Source organism: Procambarus clarkii, chromosome 25 (assembly GCF_040958095.1).
Source record: "Procambarus clarkii isolate CNS0578487 chromosome 25, FALCON_Pclarkii_2.0, whole genome shotgun sequence".
NCBI classification, from domain to species: domain Eukaryota; kingdom Metazoa; phylum Arthropoda; class Malacostraca; order Decapoda; family Cambaridae; genus Procambarus; species Procambarus clarkii.
The window spans coordinates 6,325,276-6,340,743 of record NC_091174.1 but is presented as its reverse complement, the minus strand read 5'-3'; the positions used below and the strand labels follow the sequence as shown (position 1 = coordinate 6,340,743).

General features: G+C 43.7%; 2 protein-coding genes across 10 annotated transcripts in view; one reads left to right on the top strand and one right to left on the bottom strand.

The window, feature by feature from the left end:
• Nucleotides 1–360: 360 nt before the first annotated feature.
• On the bottom strand, nt 361–15,451 carry LOC123756370 (uncharacterized). Of its 2 annotated transcripts, XM_045739458.2 has the most exons (17): nt 15,300–15,451; nt 12,241–12,839; nt 11,819–11,969; nt 10,504–10,611; nt 10,000–10,100; nt 9,452–9,592; nt 7,463–7,588; nt 6,458–6,697; nt 5,914–6,039; nt 5,400–5,529; nt 4,913–5,119; nt 4,456–4,545; nt 4,101–4,224; nt 3,677–3,811; nt 2,059–2,142; nt 1,501–1,619; nt 361–763 (listed from the first exon to the last, which is right to left on the bottom strand). In XM_045739458.2, exons 2-17 carry the CDS (start codon nt 12,288–12,290, stop codon nt 605–607), a joined length of 2,091 nt encoding a protein of 696 aa, XP_045595414.1. In that variant the 5' UTR covers nt 12,291–12,839; nt 15,300–15,451; the 3' UTR covers nt 361–604. The 2 variants fall into 2 exon arrangements, with proteins under 2 accessions (XP_045595414.1, XP_045595417.1); XM_045739461.2 differs by lacking the exons at nt 12,241–12,839; nt 15,300–15,451 and having other exon boundaries at nt 10,000–10,103; nt 11,819–11,834.
• Nucleotides 4,612–15,468, top strand: part of LOC123756371 (retinol-binding protein pinta) — a 32,838-nt gene continuing 21,981 nt past the window's right edge. For all 8 annotated transcript variants that reach the window (XM_069331233.1, XM_069331234.1, XM_069331229.1 and 5 more), the window contains exon 1: nt 4,612–4,665. In XM_069331233.1, coding sequence (XP_069187334.1) covers nt 4,627–4,665 — 39 coding nt within the window. In that variant the 5' untranslated portion in view covers nt 4,612–4,626. The remainder of the gene's footprint in view (nt 4,666–15,468) is intronic.

Below are 15,468 nucleotides of genomic sequence, written 5' to 3'. Positions count from 1 at the left end.
GCTTCGATGTGAAAGGGAACCTCAATGTGAGTGTCCAGGGAAGCAGTAGGAACAGCTAATAGGTAATCCCATTCATGAGGAGCTCTCACAGCTACAGAGGAAGGGTCAGACTCTAGTCTTCTTGTCTATTTTATCGAGCATTCTTGAAGAGATATTCTTCACTACCGGAGTATCCCATTACGGGGTTATTCATGCCCGTGCCACCTCTTGGGTGGCTTAATCTTTATCAGTCAATCGGAGTATCCCAAACAACATTTACTTCAAGACTATTGCAGGGGGGACTTTCCGTAATATTTTGGGAATAATAAAATAATAATTATTACAGTGAACATAACGAATGTCTTGAAATCAATATAATCATGTTTTTATATATTTATTATCTTGAGCTACATTCTTCTACAGACAAAATAAATATTGAGATTTTGTATAATACGAAATAATAATAATAATAATAATAATAATAATAATAATAATAATAATAATAATAATAATAATAATAATTGGGAAGCTTACAGATGTTTCTCACTCGATCTTAACACCATATTATCAACTCTATTTCTTTGGGTATAACCTTATTCAAGACAAGAGAGCAGTATTCGACGACTCAGAACCTGGAGGAGGCTGTGTGGCGCTGGTGTCGGGCGCCCCTGTCGGTGACGTAGGCCAGGAAGGCGGGCGTGTGGTATTCACTAGTGAGGTCCACCTGCCTCGTCTCCTGCGGGTTGGTCCGTCCCAGGAGCCAGAAGGTGTCGAGCTCCGCCTCCTGCTGCCGGAAAGGAGAAGCAGTGTTGAGACTGTCATCTGGTGAGTGTCCTCGAACTGGTTACTCTCTCTCTCTCTCTCTCTCTCTCTCTCTCTCTCTCTCTCTCTCTCTCTCTCTCTCTCTCTCTCTCTCTCTCTCTCTCTCTCTCTCTCTCTCTCTCTCTGAAGTGGAGAGAGAGAGAGAGAGAGAGAGAGAGAGAGAGAGAGAGAGAGAGAGAGAGAGAGAGAGAGAGAGAGAGAGAGAGAGAGAGAGAGAGAGACAGACAGACAGACAGAGAGAGAGAGAGAGAGAGAGAGAGAGAGAGAGAGAGAGAGAGAGAGAGAGAGAGAGAGAGAGAGAGAGAGAGAGACAGAGAGAGAGACAGAGAGAGAGACAGAGAGAGAGAGAGAGAGAGAGAGAGAGAGAGAGAGAGAGAGAGAGAGAGAGAGAGAGAGAGAGAGAGAGAGAGAGAGAGAGAGAGAGAGAGACAGACAGAGAGAGAGACAGAGAGAGAGAGAGAGAGAGAGAGAGAGAGAGAGAGAGAGAGAGAGAGAGAGAGAGAGAGAGAGAGAGAGAGAGAGAGAGAGAGACAGAGAGAGACAGAGAGAGAGAGAGAGAGAGAGAGAGAGAGAGAGAGAGAGAGAGAGAGAGAGAGAGAGAGAGAGAGAGAGAGAGAGAGAGAGACACACACACACAGACAGACAGACAGACAGACAGACAGACAGACAGACAGAGAGAGACAGAGGGAGAGAGCTGACCTCCCCGGTGCTGGCGCGATACTTGCTGACCACCTGCAGACGACGGTGGAACTTCAGCACGTATCGCCCCGTCGCCATCAGCAGCTTGTGAGTCGTCTCACTCACGTGAATTTTCATGGCTGCCGCCAGAGCCGTGGGCGACGTGGGCGGTGATGACACCGTGGGCGGCGACGGCGGCGACGGTGGTGTGGGCGACCATAAAACAAACAGACAGACAAAGGAGCAACACAAATCAATCTCCATTGTCCTCATCGTGTATATAATTTGAGAGAAAAAACAGCAAAATAACTATTATAACCTATGACAAAAGGCAGAATGCTCACAGCATGGAAACGAGTTGTTGATTTATGGAACAAATTCCAGGATAACATAATATATGTGGGATCCTGTGACTGTTTCAAGCGTAGGTTAGACATATATGTTAAAGAATTTGGGAGGATAAAATTACCGAGCTGTCTCTCTTATGGGCAAATGGGTCTTCTGCAGTGTTTTTTATACTTCTGTTCTTGTGTTATTCTTATGAGGAGAATCAAGAACAGGAGGAAATAAAACACTTACGTTCTCCGCTGCTCTCCATGAAGTGCGCAGTGGTCATAGTCTTGCCAAACATGCAATACCGAGGCATCTTGGTGCCCACCACACCTGCAACAGTCATGGTGAGGTTATTAGTGGGGACGGTGGTGAAGCTGTTAGTGGTAGCGGTGGTGAGGCTGTTAGTGGGGACGGTGGTGAAGCTGTTAGTGGTAGCGGTGGTGAGGCTGTTAGTGGGGACGGTGGTGAAGCTGTTAGTGGTAGCGGTGGTGAGGCTGTTAGTGGGGACGGTGGTGAAGCTGTTAGTGGTAGCGGTGGTGAGGCTGTTAGTGGGGACGGTGGTGAAGCTGTTAGTGGTAGCGGTGGTGAGGCTGTTAGTGGTGACGGTGGTGAAGCTGTTAGTGGTAGCGGTGGTGAGGCTGTTAGTGGGGACGGTGGTGAAGCTGTTAGTGGTAGCGGTGGTGAGGCTGTTAGTGGTGACGGTGGTGAAGCTGTTAGTGGTAGCGGTGGTGAGGCTGTTAGTGGGGACGGTGGTGAAGCTGTTAGTGGTAGCGGTGGTGAGGCTGTTAGTGGTGACGGTGGTGAAGCTGTTAGTGGTAGCGGTGGTGAGGCTGTTAGTGGGGACGGTGGTGAAGCTGTTAGTGGTAGCGGTGGTGAGGCTGTTAGTGGTGACGGTGGTGAAGCTGTTAGTGGTAGCGGTGGTGAGGCTGTTAGTGGTGACGGTGGTGAAGCTGTTAGTGGTAGCGGTGGTGAGGCTGTTAGTGGTGACGGTAGCGAGCTTGTTAGTGGTGACGGTAGCAATTAAGTCTGTCACTGGTGACTCAACGTTACTGATAAATCAGTGTATGGTATTGGTAGAATATAAACAATTAATGTTGAAACATTTAGTACATGTAAACTGAATGCAAGCTCTCCAGGAATAGTTATCAAAGCAGCAGACCATAGAGCCAAATCGAAAATATCGTAGCATTTGAGCTCTTCACCCAGCAAGAACTGAGAAGTCAGAACCCCACAAGGGAACTCGCAACACAAGTTCCCGCTGTGATCGAAGTCATGCAAGACTATCTAACGGATCACATACTACTGTAAACTAGAAAATAACTCTATGCTCCCATTAATACCTTATCCTCTCGTTGCTTCAGAGGATCAACGTTCCCGTTCCTTCTCACCCCGGTTGAGTATTTTGTCAGGATGCTGTACAAGGGAATATGTATGTTCAAAAAAGCAGCATACTCCCTTAGGGAATGCTTATTAGAAAGCTATGTACTTCCCAGGGTAACGAGCGCACGAAAGCAATGTACTCCCTACATTGGAGCCGAATGGGGCCGACCGGGGGAGCCGGTCGGCCGAGCGGACAGCACACTGGACTTGTGATCCTGTGGTCCTGGGTTCGATCCCAGGCGCCGGCGAGAAACACTGGGCAGAGTTTATTTCACCCTATGCCCCTGTTACCTAGCAGTAAAATAGGTACCTGGGTGTTAGTCAGCTGTCACGGGCTGCTTCCTGGGGGTGGAGGCCTGGTCGAGGACCGGGCCGCGGGGACACTAAAAAGCCCCGAAATCATCTCAAGATAGCCTCAAGATAAGATAACCTAATGTAACGTGCACAAGAAAGCCCTCCAGGGGCTGTGAGAGCCACTACTAACCGGCGACACAGGTACCGGAGTGGATGCCGATTCGAACTCGGAGCATCTCGCCCTTCTTGTGGATGAGTTCGAAGTGGGACACCATCTCCAGCAGCGTTATGGCCATCTCTGCGATCTCCGGGGCGTGCCGCTCTCCTGGTTGTCGGGTGTTGGCGATGGTTGGAGAAAGTTGCTGATAAAGTGCTCTTACCACCTTATAATGGTAATCATTAAGAGTGGTGATTTATACCACTGTATAATGAAGAACAACCCGAAATGGTGATGTATACTAGTGTACAATGAAGATTACTCATAACAATAATGACAGGAGTTATGTTTATTGAAAATGACACAAATTGGTAACGAAAGCTTAAATGACAACAACATTAAGATAATATAGACATACAATAGATAAACAGAGTGAAAAAGAGAGACCACCACTGACCATTCCTGTTGGGCAGGCCAGACACCACCATGTAAGCATCACCAATCGTCTCCATCTTGTAAACGTCATACTTCTCGATGCTGGAGTCGAACTGTTTATAGAGCGTGTTGAGCAGTGTCACCACCTGCGGCACCACCAGGCTCACTGTTATCACCTGCATTACTGCTTGGTGGACGTTCTCTTCCTTATAATACACTCTGAGCTTTGTGTTGTATATACTTGTCTCAAATAATATACAACAGTGTTTATAGCCAAAGAGATAGTATGTCTTTACGGGCAATTCATGCCCGTGCCACCTCTTGGACGGCTTAATCTTCATCAAAAATTAGGTCTAAAGTTGTATAAGGAGACCTACCTGTAGCGGACTGCTCTCAGAGGAGATGCGAGTGAAGCCCACGATGTCACTCAGGTAGATCGTCACAGACTCGAAATATTCAGCTGGAACCTGCAGGAAGGGCAAGAAGTCGTAGCCCCGTACATTACTATTACCCTCACAGCATTAAGTGTAACCATACTAGTAATATGTATGGCCCTGCTAGCAACAAATTATCACAACATTTACACAGTAAGTGAGATCCTGCCTAGGAATAAGTATGGCCCTCCTTGTGGTAGAGGGGGTGTGAGGTACCTGCTTGTGGTAGAGGGGGTGTGAGGTACCTGCTTGTGGTAGAGGGGGTGTGAGGTACCTGCTTGTGGTAGAGGGGGTGTGAGGTACCTGCTTGTGATAGGGGGAAGGGGGGGGGTTAGATGAGGTACATGCTTGTGGTAGAGGGGTGTGAGGTACCTGCTTGTGGTAGAGGGGTGTGAGGTACCTGCTTGTGGTAGAGGCGGGTGAGGTACCTGCTTGTGGTAGAGGGGTGTGAGGTACATGCTTGTGGTAGAGGCGGGTGAGGTACCTGCTTGGACTGCTTGAGATAGTGGGCGACGGTGCGAGGCAGGAGCTGATACAGAAGGTTGTCACTTTTTCGCTTTTCCTTCTTCACTTCGGCAGATCTTAGTAGCAAATCGAAGGCGTACACCTGGTGGGGAAGGGGAGAGTTGAGGGCAGGTGAAGGTTGGGGTTGAAGGCTGAGGGGTGAAGGCTGGGGGTGAAAGCAATGGATTAAGGTAAGAGTTGAAATCTTTCACCGCGTATCTGACTCTGAATCCCAAGTAGCTTTCCTTTCTTTTTCATGTTCAGGAAGAAAATGAGAATTCAGACTCTGAATAACCACCAAACACGCACACAATGCTGCTCTCACCTCCCTGCAGCCTTGTGTACTGCCATTACCCCTCTCACTTCCTTTCCCTCTCACTCACATGGATGAGGCTGGTGGCCTTCCTGACGAGGACGATGATAACGGGGGAGATCAGGAGGACGAGGAGTAACACCACCAACGCCAAAGTGTACTGTCCGTCCGCCACTTCCAGCTCCCCGTTGATGGCGTCTCTGTCAGAGGGTACAGAGACTTGTAATCCCTCTGCATTAGTATAAGGACTTGGGGGTAAGGCGTAACTTTACCAAACTTTGCTGGATGACTGGTGGGGGTTTAAGGAGATACATCACTTCTCTTTTGGGGGGATTGAACGCCTTACGTTGATTGTCTGTGGAGGGTCCAATGTGTCACTTTACTCCTCTGTGAGGAAGGGTGCAACACATATTTTTCTGTGGGAAATAAAACCTCTCCTAATCTAACTTAATCTAATACGAACTTATCCTAACACCAAAATAATATAACTTTAACCTATCCAAATACGAATATAACCCAATCTAGCCTAATAGGAACCTAATCTAACACGAAATTAACCTAGCCTATCCTAGTACAAACCTAACCTGATATCGTCGATAAGAGAGGCTTCTACACCTCTGATGGAGTTCTTGAAGGCTGTGCTCTCCTGCATGAAGACGTCGGCAGCCTCTACCGAGCCGTTTCTCTTCTTGTTGCCGATGATGTCATCCCTACGGAGAAAAAGGTACGCCTACATAAAAAAGAAGCGAAGCACCTCTAGTTTCCTTCCTCATAGGAGCGATAAACAGATTTTATTGCTCTGAAAAGCATGGATGTGAGAGGTTTGTAATGGAAAAATATTATCAAGTTGTTTATATACGAGAAAATGTAATAGCAATATGTAAATAAAAATAAGAGCATAAGAATAAAGGGAACAGCTAATGACCTATTGGCCCATACTAAGCCGGTCCAATTTGTATCCACCCAGACTCGTGCATTTATATGTTTAACCAACGCTTGAAACAATCAAGCGATTCCACGTCTACTTTCTTAAATATAAATTAACAAATCATATTATTATTAAATAAACAAATAATTACTAAACAATAACAAAAGCCTCCCACTGATCAACACAAACAAGGCACCAACCTCTCGGTGATCCTCTTGGCCAGTTCAGTGAGGAAACCTTTCTTACGGAGGCGGTGGTGTATGCTTGGAGACAAGGCAAGGGTCTGGTTTAGCCAGTAGCCCGCCAGGGCCGTCGACTCGACCCAGGTGAGGTAGCTCTTGCTATCCAGCCAGCCCCGCAGGTAGTAGGCTGCCCCGTACACCAGCGAGATTCCGAATTGTTCTTCACACTGCATCACGTTCTGGTAGGCGACCAGGGTCCTGTCGGAGATGGTCACTCGCTTTGAAAATGTAAGTTAACTAAATTGTGAACATTTTCACTCGCTGTCAACAAGAAAATTAAGAAACAAACTCACTTTTGTAAACACGTTTTCCACTGCTGAAGAGAGGCCCGGTGTGTTATTGTTCCACTGATCAGTGCGGTATTCCACTTTATTCTTACGCTTTTGTATATTTAATATATTATAAAGCGTAAAATCCGAAGACATATGCTAAGCCCTTAATGGCTCGGTTATTGGACAGTGTCGTTTATCATGGGAATCCACCTTTAACCCCAACTAGTTAATCCGCCACTGGAGGATTAACTCTCTATCCAAGGCTGTTGCAATATTTACGTACTATATCCTTTATAAATCTCTTATTATTTGTTTAAAGACATCTCATAATTTCGTATAATGACTCTAACCAATGTTACCACCTGTATGGGTTAAAATAAAAAATGGATGGTTCAATATACAGTATAATTAAAAATAATAATAATAATAATAATAAATGAAAATACATACACGTTAACCACGTAGATGAATCTACAATATATAGCGAGAGGAATTGAGGTGGTGGTTTGGTAGTTATGCTCGAGTTATCAACCACGGGAGGATTATTAAGGCCAAAAGAAGAGCTTACCAACCTTCCAACAACTCTTTCGTCCTGAACATAATTCAGCACTAAGGTAAACTCTCAGTATATGTACACTGAGAAACTAGGAGCATCTGTCAGCGAGTGTATCCCGGTGTTGGCTACACTTACTGCCATATATTTGAGGCGTCGGCGGTGTTGATGGTAGAGACGAGCACGCTCAGCAAGATAAAGTTGGCCTCATTGTACCACGACACCACCTTCGTCACGTGGGTCTCTAGAGGGTCGATGGAGTCCCTGCAGGAGATCGTATGTCATATATTGTACTGTAACTGCTAGCAGAGGTCGTTGACTGCCTATATTGTACTGTGACCACTAACAGAGGTCGTTGACTGCCTATATTGTACTGTGACCACTAACAGAGGTCGTTGACTGCCTATATTGTACTGTAACTGCTAGCAGAGGTCGTTGACTGCCTATATTGTACTGTGACCACTAACAGAGGTCGTTGACTGCCTATATTGTACTGTATCTGCTAACAGGGGTCGTTGACTGCCTATATTGTACTGTAACTGCTAACAGAGGTCGTTGACTGCCTATATATGAAGTACTGTAACTATAGTAGAGGTCGTTGACAGCCTATATATTGTACTGTGACTACTAGCAGAGGTCGTAACGACTCTATAATAATAATTACAAGTAAACAATCTTACGCCCATCCAAGAACAAAGTAAATTCTTCCAGAATAAGTAAAAGGTCTTTTTTTTATTATAGAATATGGCATTCAAATTACTGATTATGATTGGAATATCTGAGATATTTCACTACCTAATTACGGGACGACTATGTAGTCAGTGAAGCCATGAGGAAGAAAGGTCACATGGAAGATTATATGGTCCTTGCGTGACTGTGTATTGGACGCGAGGTATTGGTAAGGTGGTCCTTAATAAGGTATTATTGTTGTTGTCAGGATACTCTTTTTTTCCCTACATTGGTAGCGCCAGTATACTCATGTTCTACACTGGTATCGTCAGGATACTCTTGTTCTACACTGGTATCGTCAGGAGCCTTTTGTTCTACACTGGTATCGTCAGGATACTTTTGTTCTACACTGGTAGAGTCAGGATACTCTTGTTCTACACTGGTATCGTCAGGAGCCTTTTGTTCTACACTGGTAGAGTCAGGATACTCTTGTTCTACACTGGTAGAGTCAGGATACTCTTGTTCTACACTGGTAGAGTCAGGATACTCTTGTTCTACACTGGTAGAGTCAGGATACTTTTGTTCTACACTGGTAGAGTCAGGATACTCTTGTTCTACACTGGTATCGTCAGGATACTTTTGTTCTACACTGGTAGAGTCAGGATACTCTTGTTCTACACTGGTATCGTCAGGATACTTTTGTTCTACACTGGTAGCGTCAGAATATGACGTTCTAACATCGTTCATTGATCATTGCAACAGCCACATACGCGTTCAGACACATTCAACATTCCAAGTTGCCTCATTATGTTGCCTCTTACAATTCTAGCAACGTGAACATCTAAGTCATCATACGTGTTCAATACGCCATCAAAATCACGCTTGTATCTCTCTAATATTATTTTCATTCGAGTTTTGCATATGTAGCCTTTGGAAGGACTAGAAAATGGGGATAAACGAAGGTAAGGAATGGTGCCCAAGCACTTGGACCATTGGAGATCAAATGCCATGCAGTCTAAATAGCTGGATCCGTTGATACAGAAATAATCTCTTGCTAGTGGATTTTTTCGTCTAGGGGATGGCATAAACAAATATATTACGCATGTATATCATAATTCGGGCTATGAGGTTAAGCACCGTAGGCCAGTAACTGACAAAACGATTGTACGTACAACGTTATTTATGGCTAATTGAATATGGATACACTCTTTCTGACACTCGCATACCAATATACCATGAACAAATCCACAAGAGCCGTGACGAGGGTTCGAACCTACGTCCGAGAGCATCCCAGACGCTGCCTTAATCGACTTAATGGACTTAATCTTAGTCCAATATACCATAACAACTTTGTTGCGAGCAAATTATTTCGCCTAAATTTGACAAAAGTTAATTGAAGATTTGCAAAAATCATCCTAAAAACCAGAGTGTGGTTTTAGTCACCAGTCGCCCGCTCACCTAAAGTCTTGGAGACGGATCTGGAACCGGACCCGTGACTGGAACATCCGGCTACGTTTTCTGTTCCTCTGAATGTTGGGCCAGCGCTGCACCCCCTCGATGACGTCGTTCGTCCGTTCGTACACGTTAGTGATGTTCATCCTGTCGAGCGTAAGTGTCAGTATAAGCAATGATGGTGTTCCGTGCTCCCTTCACACGCGCACACACACACACACACACACACACACACACACACACACACACACACACACACACACACACACACACACACACACACACACACATGCATGCATGCAAATTCCTGAGTCCCTCAGAAACGATTCATCATAGGGTGCTGGAGGATGACCCTGTTGAAGGGTGACCCACTTGAGGATGACAGAGGGTGTCCCAGCTGGAGTGAATCGCCTGAGTGTGTTGGATGGTGACTCGACTGGAGGAGCGCACTTGAATGTTATCGAAGGTGACCTCCTTGAGGGAGCTGGAGGGTAACCCACCTGAGGCTAACCTACCTGAGTTTGCTGGAGGGTGGCTTCACTGGAAGAACCCACCTGAGGGTGCTGGAAGCGTTGGAGAGGACATAGTAGCAGAGCTCGGTTCGTTCCAGCTGGAGCGCCCGCAGCAGCAAGCCGATGTCAACCGCGTGTTGAACCTACTGGAAGCCATATTCTTCAGTCACAAATACCTTCACTGGTGACCGGAAATAATTCTTTTCAATCCCCAGCCCTTGCTTTAGTGATTGGAAAACACTACATCCAATCACCAGCACCATCTTGGGTGACTGGAAAGAATTCCATCAAATCACCAGCGACTGGAAAGTTCACCCTCAAGACGCCACTACCTTTATTAGGAAGACACACTCACCAGTTCTTTCACTGGAGACTGGAAGGTAAGCCAGTTACTAGCTTCAGTCACTAGCCCCTATAATGATCATTTTTCAATTACCTTTGAAATATTTCTTCTACATCTCATACACCTGAATATGCATATAAGAAATACGTGCTTAAAGAAACACCTGGAAGAGAGAATATGAGAGACATGGGAGAAAGACGCACCTGGACGGTCACTGAGCTGACGGCGGCCTGGTTCCTGAGGGCGTCAGACATGGCAATGCAGTTCTGGGTGATGAGAGCCACGATGGGGATGAACGGCAACACCAACATCTGTGACGCAAGGTTAATACATTGGATCAGGTAGACGCAGCGACAGAAGTGTCGTGGCATGACGCAGCGACAGATGTGTGTGTGTGTCAGTAAAACGCAGCAACAGAAGTGTGGTGGCATGACGCAGCGACAGATGTGTGTGTGTCAGTAAGACGCAGTAATAGAAGTGTGTTTTAAGACGCAGTGACAGGTGTGTGTCATCAAGACGCACCAGAAGAAAAAGGGAACGTTTGTTAGAGACTGACGATTGAGAAAGATCTGTTAAAGGAAGAAAGGGCAATGATCATGAAAACAATAACAAAGCTTAAACAATTCAATGAAAATATGGTAAAGAAGAGAAAAGTTTTTCACACAGAAGCCCAGCAGGAATTACGAAGCATTAAACTTTCCACACTGAGGTAAATATATGTATACAAGTGTTTTCTTGAAATATTTAGGACGTCCTCCCAACAATTACAATCAAGGAATTTGATAACAATAAAAAGCAACAGATATTGTAGCAGCGACAGATATCAAGTTAGATAAAACCATAATTAATACGGGAATTATGAGGAGAAAGCGCTAAGCCAAAATAGCACTTGGAAGGGAATTTGAGGACAAGGATCTGGGATTGGCCGGAGGGACAGAATGGTGCCCAACCATTTGGACCGTCGGGAATTGAACGCCGACCTGCAAGAAGCGAGGCCTCCGCTGTATTGACTAGTACAAGTGGTTGGGTAGTCTCTGCTAAAATTTCCTTCGGGTAGAAGTCGAGATAGTGGAATAATCATCTTGATAAGAGATTCCACATTGAAACAGTGCCAATGTGCTACAAACCAGACAATGTAGAAATAACTTCAGTGAATACCCTAATTCCAAGTACTCAACTAGTTGTGCTTGCGGGGGTTGAGCTTCGGCTCTTTGGTCCGGCCTCTAAGTGGAGAACGTACGGTGGTACGTGTGAACAGCCAACCCTTTGATAACACGTGGTCAAGATAATGTTACAATTGAATAATGGAGGGATCTCTGAGGATGTTAATGACTCTAATAGAAGGTGACCACGAGAAAATTAATACAATTACAAGGGAACATTTGTTAATTATAAGGGTATAAACAAGACGGCAAATGAGGCTACTGTAGTGGACAATTGACAAATGAATGTACAATTGAGTTCTTCATTCTAATGACAGTGACATAAACGTACCACAACACATCATAGTCAACACACCTGAAGAAGGTGAAGGGCGCGACCCTTCCTGGAGACGGGGTTGAAGTAGAACCAGCCCACCTTCACTGACACTAAGGTGATCTCCTCCAGCGAGCTACCGGAAGCGCTGGATTGGGTCTCCCCCTCTTCTTCCAGTGAAGCCATTTTAATTCTGGAATTTAATTCCATTAGCCGCCTATGACACCCATCGGTGTTTACTGTTAAACTTCAAGAATATTCCTAGACAAATTTTAGTGTTTGACAAAACCACCTTTTTTCGCAATGACAAAGGAAACTATATTTTACGACGATGACATCAAAATAATTAATAAATCACAACAAACACGGGCTCCTCCGTCTCTGTCAATCACTTTGAGTATATTATAAACCATTGACTATACTGTAGCAACCAAAATTTAACATGGGGCGGGAAACTTTCTTACCTGGAAGACGACGTCCGGTGTCTGTTAGTTCCAGCGACACACTGAGTCATCCGTCCTGACTCTTACCAGCTGGAGCGCCGCGTCTGCCCTCCCCTCATGGAAGGAGGGGGCCAGGCATGAAGGCAGGATGGGGATGTTGTCAGCAGGGAGAGGTGGAGCTAGGCAGGGAAGGCAGGGTCCACCTTTCCAGGAGGAATATGACGGTCGGCCTCTACCTGGCTCCATCAGGTAGAAGCAGAGCGTCTAATTTGAAGTGATATTGCCAAACCAGAGAAATTAACAGACAAATAATCCGCATAGCCTTCATAAGTCGATACGCATTAGTTCGAAAACATAAGTTTTTCGGCGCTTTAAGATACTATAAAGTGATTTAAGACACTATAAAGTGAAGACACAACGACGTTTCGGACCATTATCAAGTCGATTGTGACTTGAATAATGACACAATCGACTTGATAAGGGTCCAGGACCGACCGAAACGTCGTCGTCTCTTCACTTTCTGGTGTGTGGTTTGGACAACATTTTTCAACCACGTTATTGTGACTCCTCCTCTGTGCGGCGCTTGTAGTCAATGTAGGCACCAAGCATCTGGCCTCCACCTTAAAAAAAAAAAAAAAACAGACAGTCAAACACACACACACATGACCTAGGGGTTTATATCACGCCAGACCTGTCCCTTTAAGCCCATATCAAGAGGACAACATCAGCGGCATATGCCAGGTTGGCCAACATAAAAACGGCATTTAAAAACTTGTGAAATGAATTATTCAGAACTTTGTATACCACATGTCAGACCATGTGAGTCCATATCTCGTCAAGCATAAGACTAAACTGGAGAGGGTTCAATTCATCTTCAGAAGGAATTAATACATTTCTTCTGAAGATGTATTAATATACGAAAGTACTTAAGGAAATTCCTGTTTCAATTCTTCCTACATAGTCTAACACTCACATATATATATATATATATATATATATATATATATATATATATATATATATATATATGTCGTACCTAGTAGCCAGAACTCACTTCTCAGCCTACTATTCAAGGCCCGATTTGCCTAATAAGCCACGTTTTCCTGAATTAATATATTTACTATAATTTTTTTCTTATGAAATGATAAAGCTACCCATTTCATTATGTATGAGGTCAATTTTTTTTTATTGGAGTTAAAATTATCGTAGATATATGACCAAACCTAACCGACCCTACCTAACCTAACCTAACCGATCTTTATAGGTTAGGTTAGGTTAGGTAGCCGAAAAAGTTAGGTTAGGTTAGGTTAGGTAGGTTAGGTAGTCGAAAAACAATTAATTCATTAAAACTTGGCTTATTAGGCAAATCTGGCCTTGCATAGTAGGCAGAGAAGTGCGTTCTGGCTACTAGGTACGACATATATATATATATATATATATATATATATATATATATATATATATATATATATATATATATATATATATATATAAATATATATGTTTCATTGAATATGACCGCATATTCTGTATTTATTATTTTCTGGTTTAGGGCTTCTATCCCTCTAACTATTTTCTTAGCATCAGGGCTTAATTGAAATAGGAGTTCTCCAAAACTCATTTTCGTACTTTTAAGGTGAAGAAAAGAAGTGATTTACTATAGAGTGTATTACACTTATTTGTATAATTTGCACGACGTTTCGAACCTCCATGGTTCATTCTCAAGTGAACAGATCTTACAATACTAGTTGATTTTATACCCGCATTAGGTCAGGTGATAATACAATGAAGGTGAAAACATGGGGGGATACATTAGGGATAAACATAGGGGCTGCAGAAGGCTTATTGGCCCATACGAGGCATCTCCTATCTAAACACAAAGATTAATCCAGTGTAATTGGCCTGTTATGTTGGACATTGTCTTCTGTGTTGGCATCGATATGTTCTTGTCTTGTCCTTACTCTCATGGTGGGTAGAGTAAATAGTTCCGTGATTTGGGTGTTCATGGTAGGTCGCTCTATTCTTATGTGAATTGCCTCAAGAATTTGTAATCTTCTTGAATCTTGGGTTTTGTCTATTATGCAAGTATTCTTGTTCAACATTTCTCTTGTTAGAGTAATGTCATGGGCTTGTCTCATGTGATTCCTAGGGGCACCAGATTGAAGATGGCATGTCAAACGCCTCGTCAGCTTGGTCTCTAACAAGAGAAATGTTGAACAAGAATACTTGCATAATAGACAAAACCCAAGATTCAAGAAGATTACAAATTCTTGAGGCAATTCACATAAGAATAGAGCGACCTACCATGAACACCCAAATCACGGAACTATTTACTCTACCCACCATGAGAGTAAGGACAAGACAAGAACATATCGATGCCAACACAGAAGACAATGTCCAACATAACAGGCCAATTACACTGGATTAATCTTTGTGTTTAGATAGGAGATGCCTCGTATGGGCCAATAAGCCTTCTGCAGCCCCTATGTTTATCCCTAATGTATCCCCCCATGTTTTCACCTTCATTGTATTATCACCTGACCTAATGCGGGTATAAAATCAACTAGTATTGTAAGATCTGTTCACTTGAGAATGAACCATGGAGGTTCGAAACGTCGTGCAAATTATACAAATAAGTGTAATACACTCTATAGTAAATCACTTCTTTTCTTCACCTTAAAAGTACGAAAATGAGTTTTGGAGAACTCCTATTTCAATTAAGCCCTGATGCTAAGAAAGTAGTTAGAGGGATAGAAGCCCTAAACCAGAAAATAATAAATACAGAATATGCGGTCATATTCAATGAAACATGTTTGAAAGAAAACCTGCTGCCAGTATACACCAATAAATATATATATATATATATATATATATATATATATATATATATATATATATATATATATATATATATATATATATATATATATATATATATATATATATATATAGGGAAAGGGGAGGGGTGGATGGAGGGGAAGGGAGGGAGAGGAGGTGTAATTGGCTAGTTCTGAGGTGATAGATTTATATAATGATATACTGTGTGGTAAACAGTTTATATGACCTAAGGCGTGGATTACCTAATTCTCCTGTGCTGGAGTGGCAGCCAATCCCATGATAACTTCTATTGGGTAGCAGTTGCCATGGAATCCTTCCCTTTCAAGGCTTGCCCAGTAGCGCTGTTGATCTGTCTGTCTCCCCATGTTGGAGGTCAGGTGTTAGAGGTTTAGTGCCCAAGGTGAAGGAAAT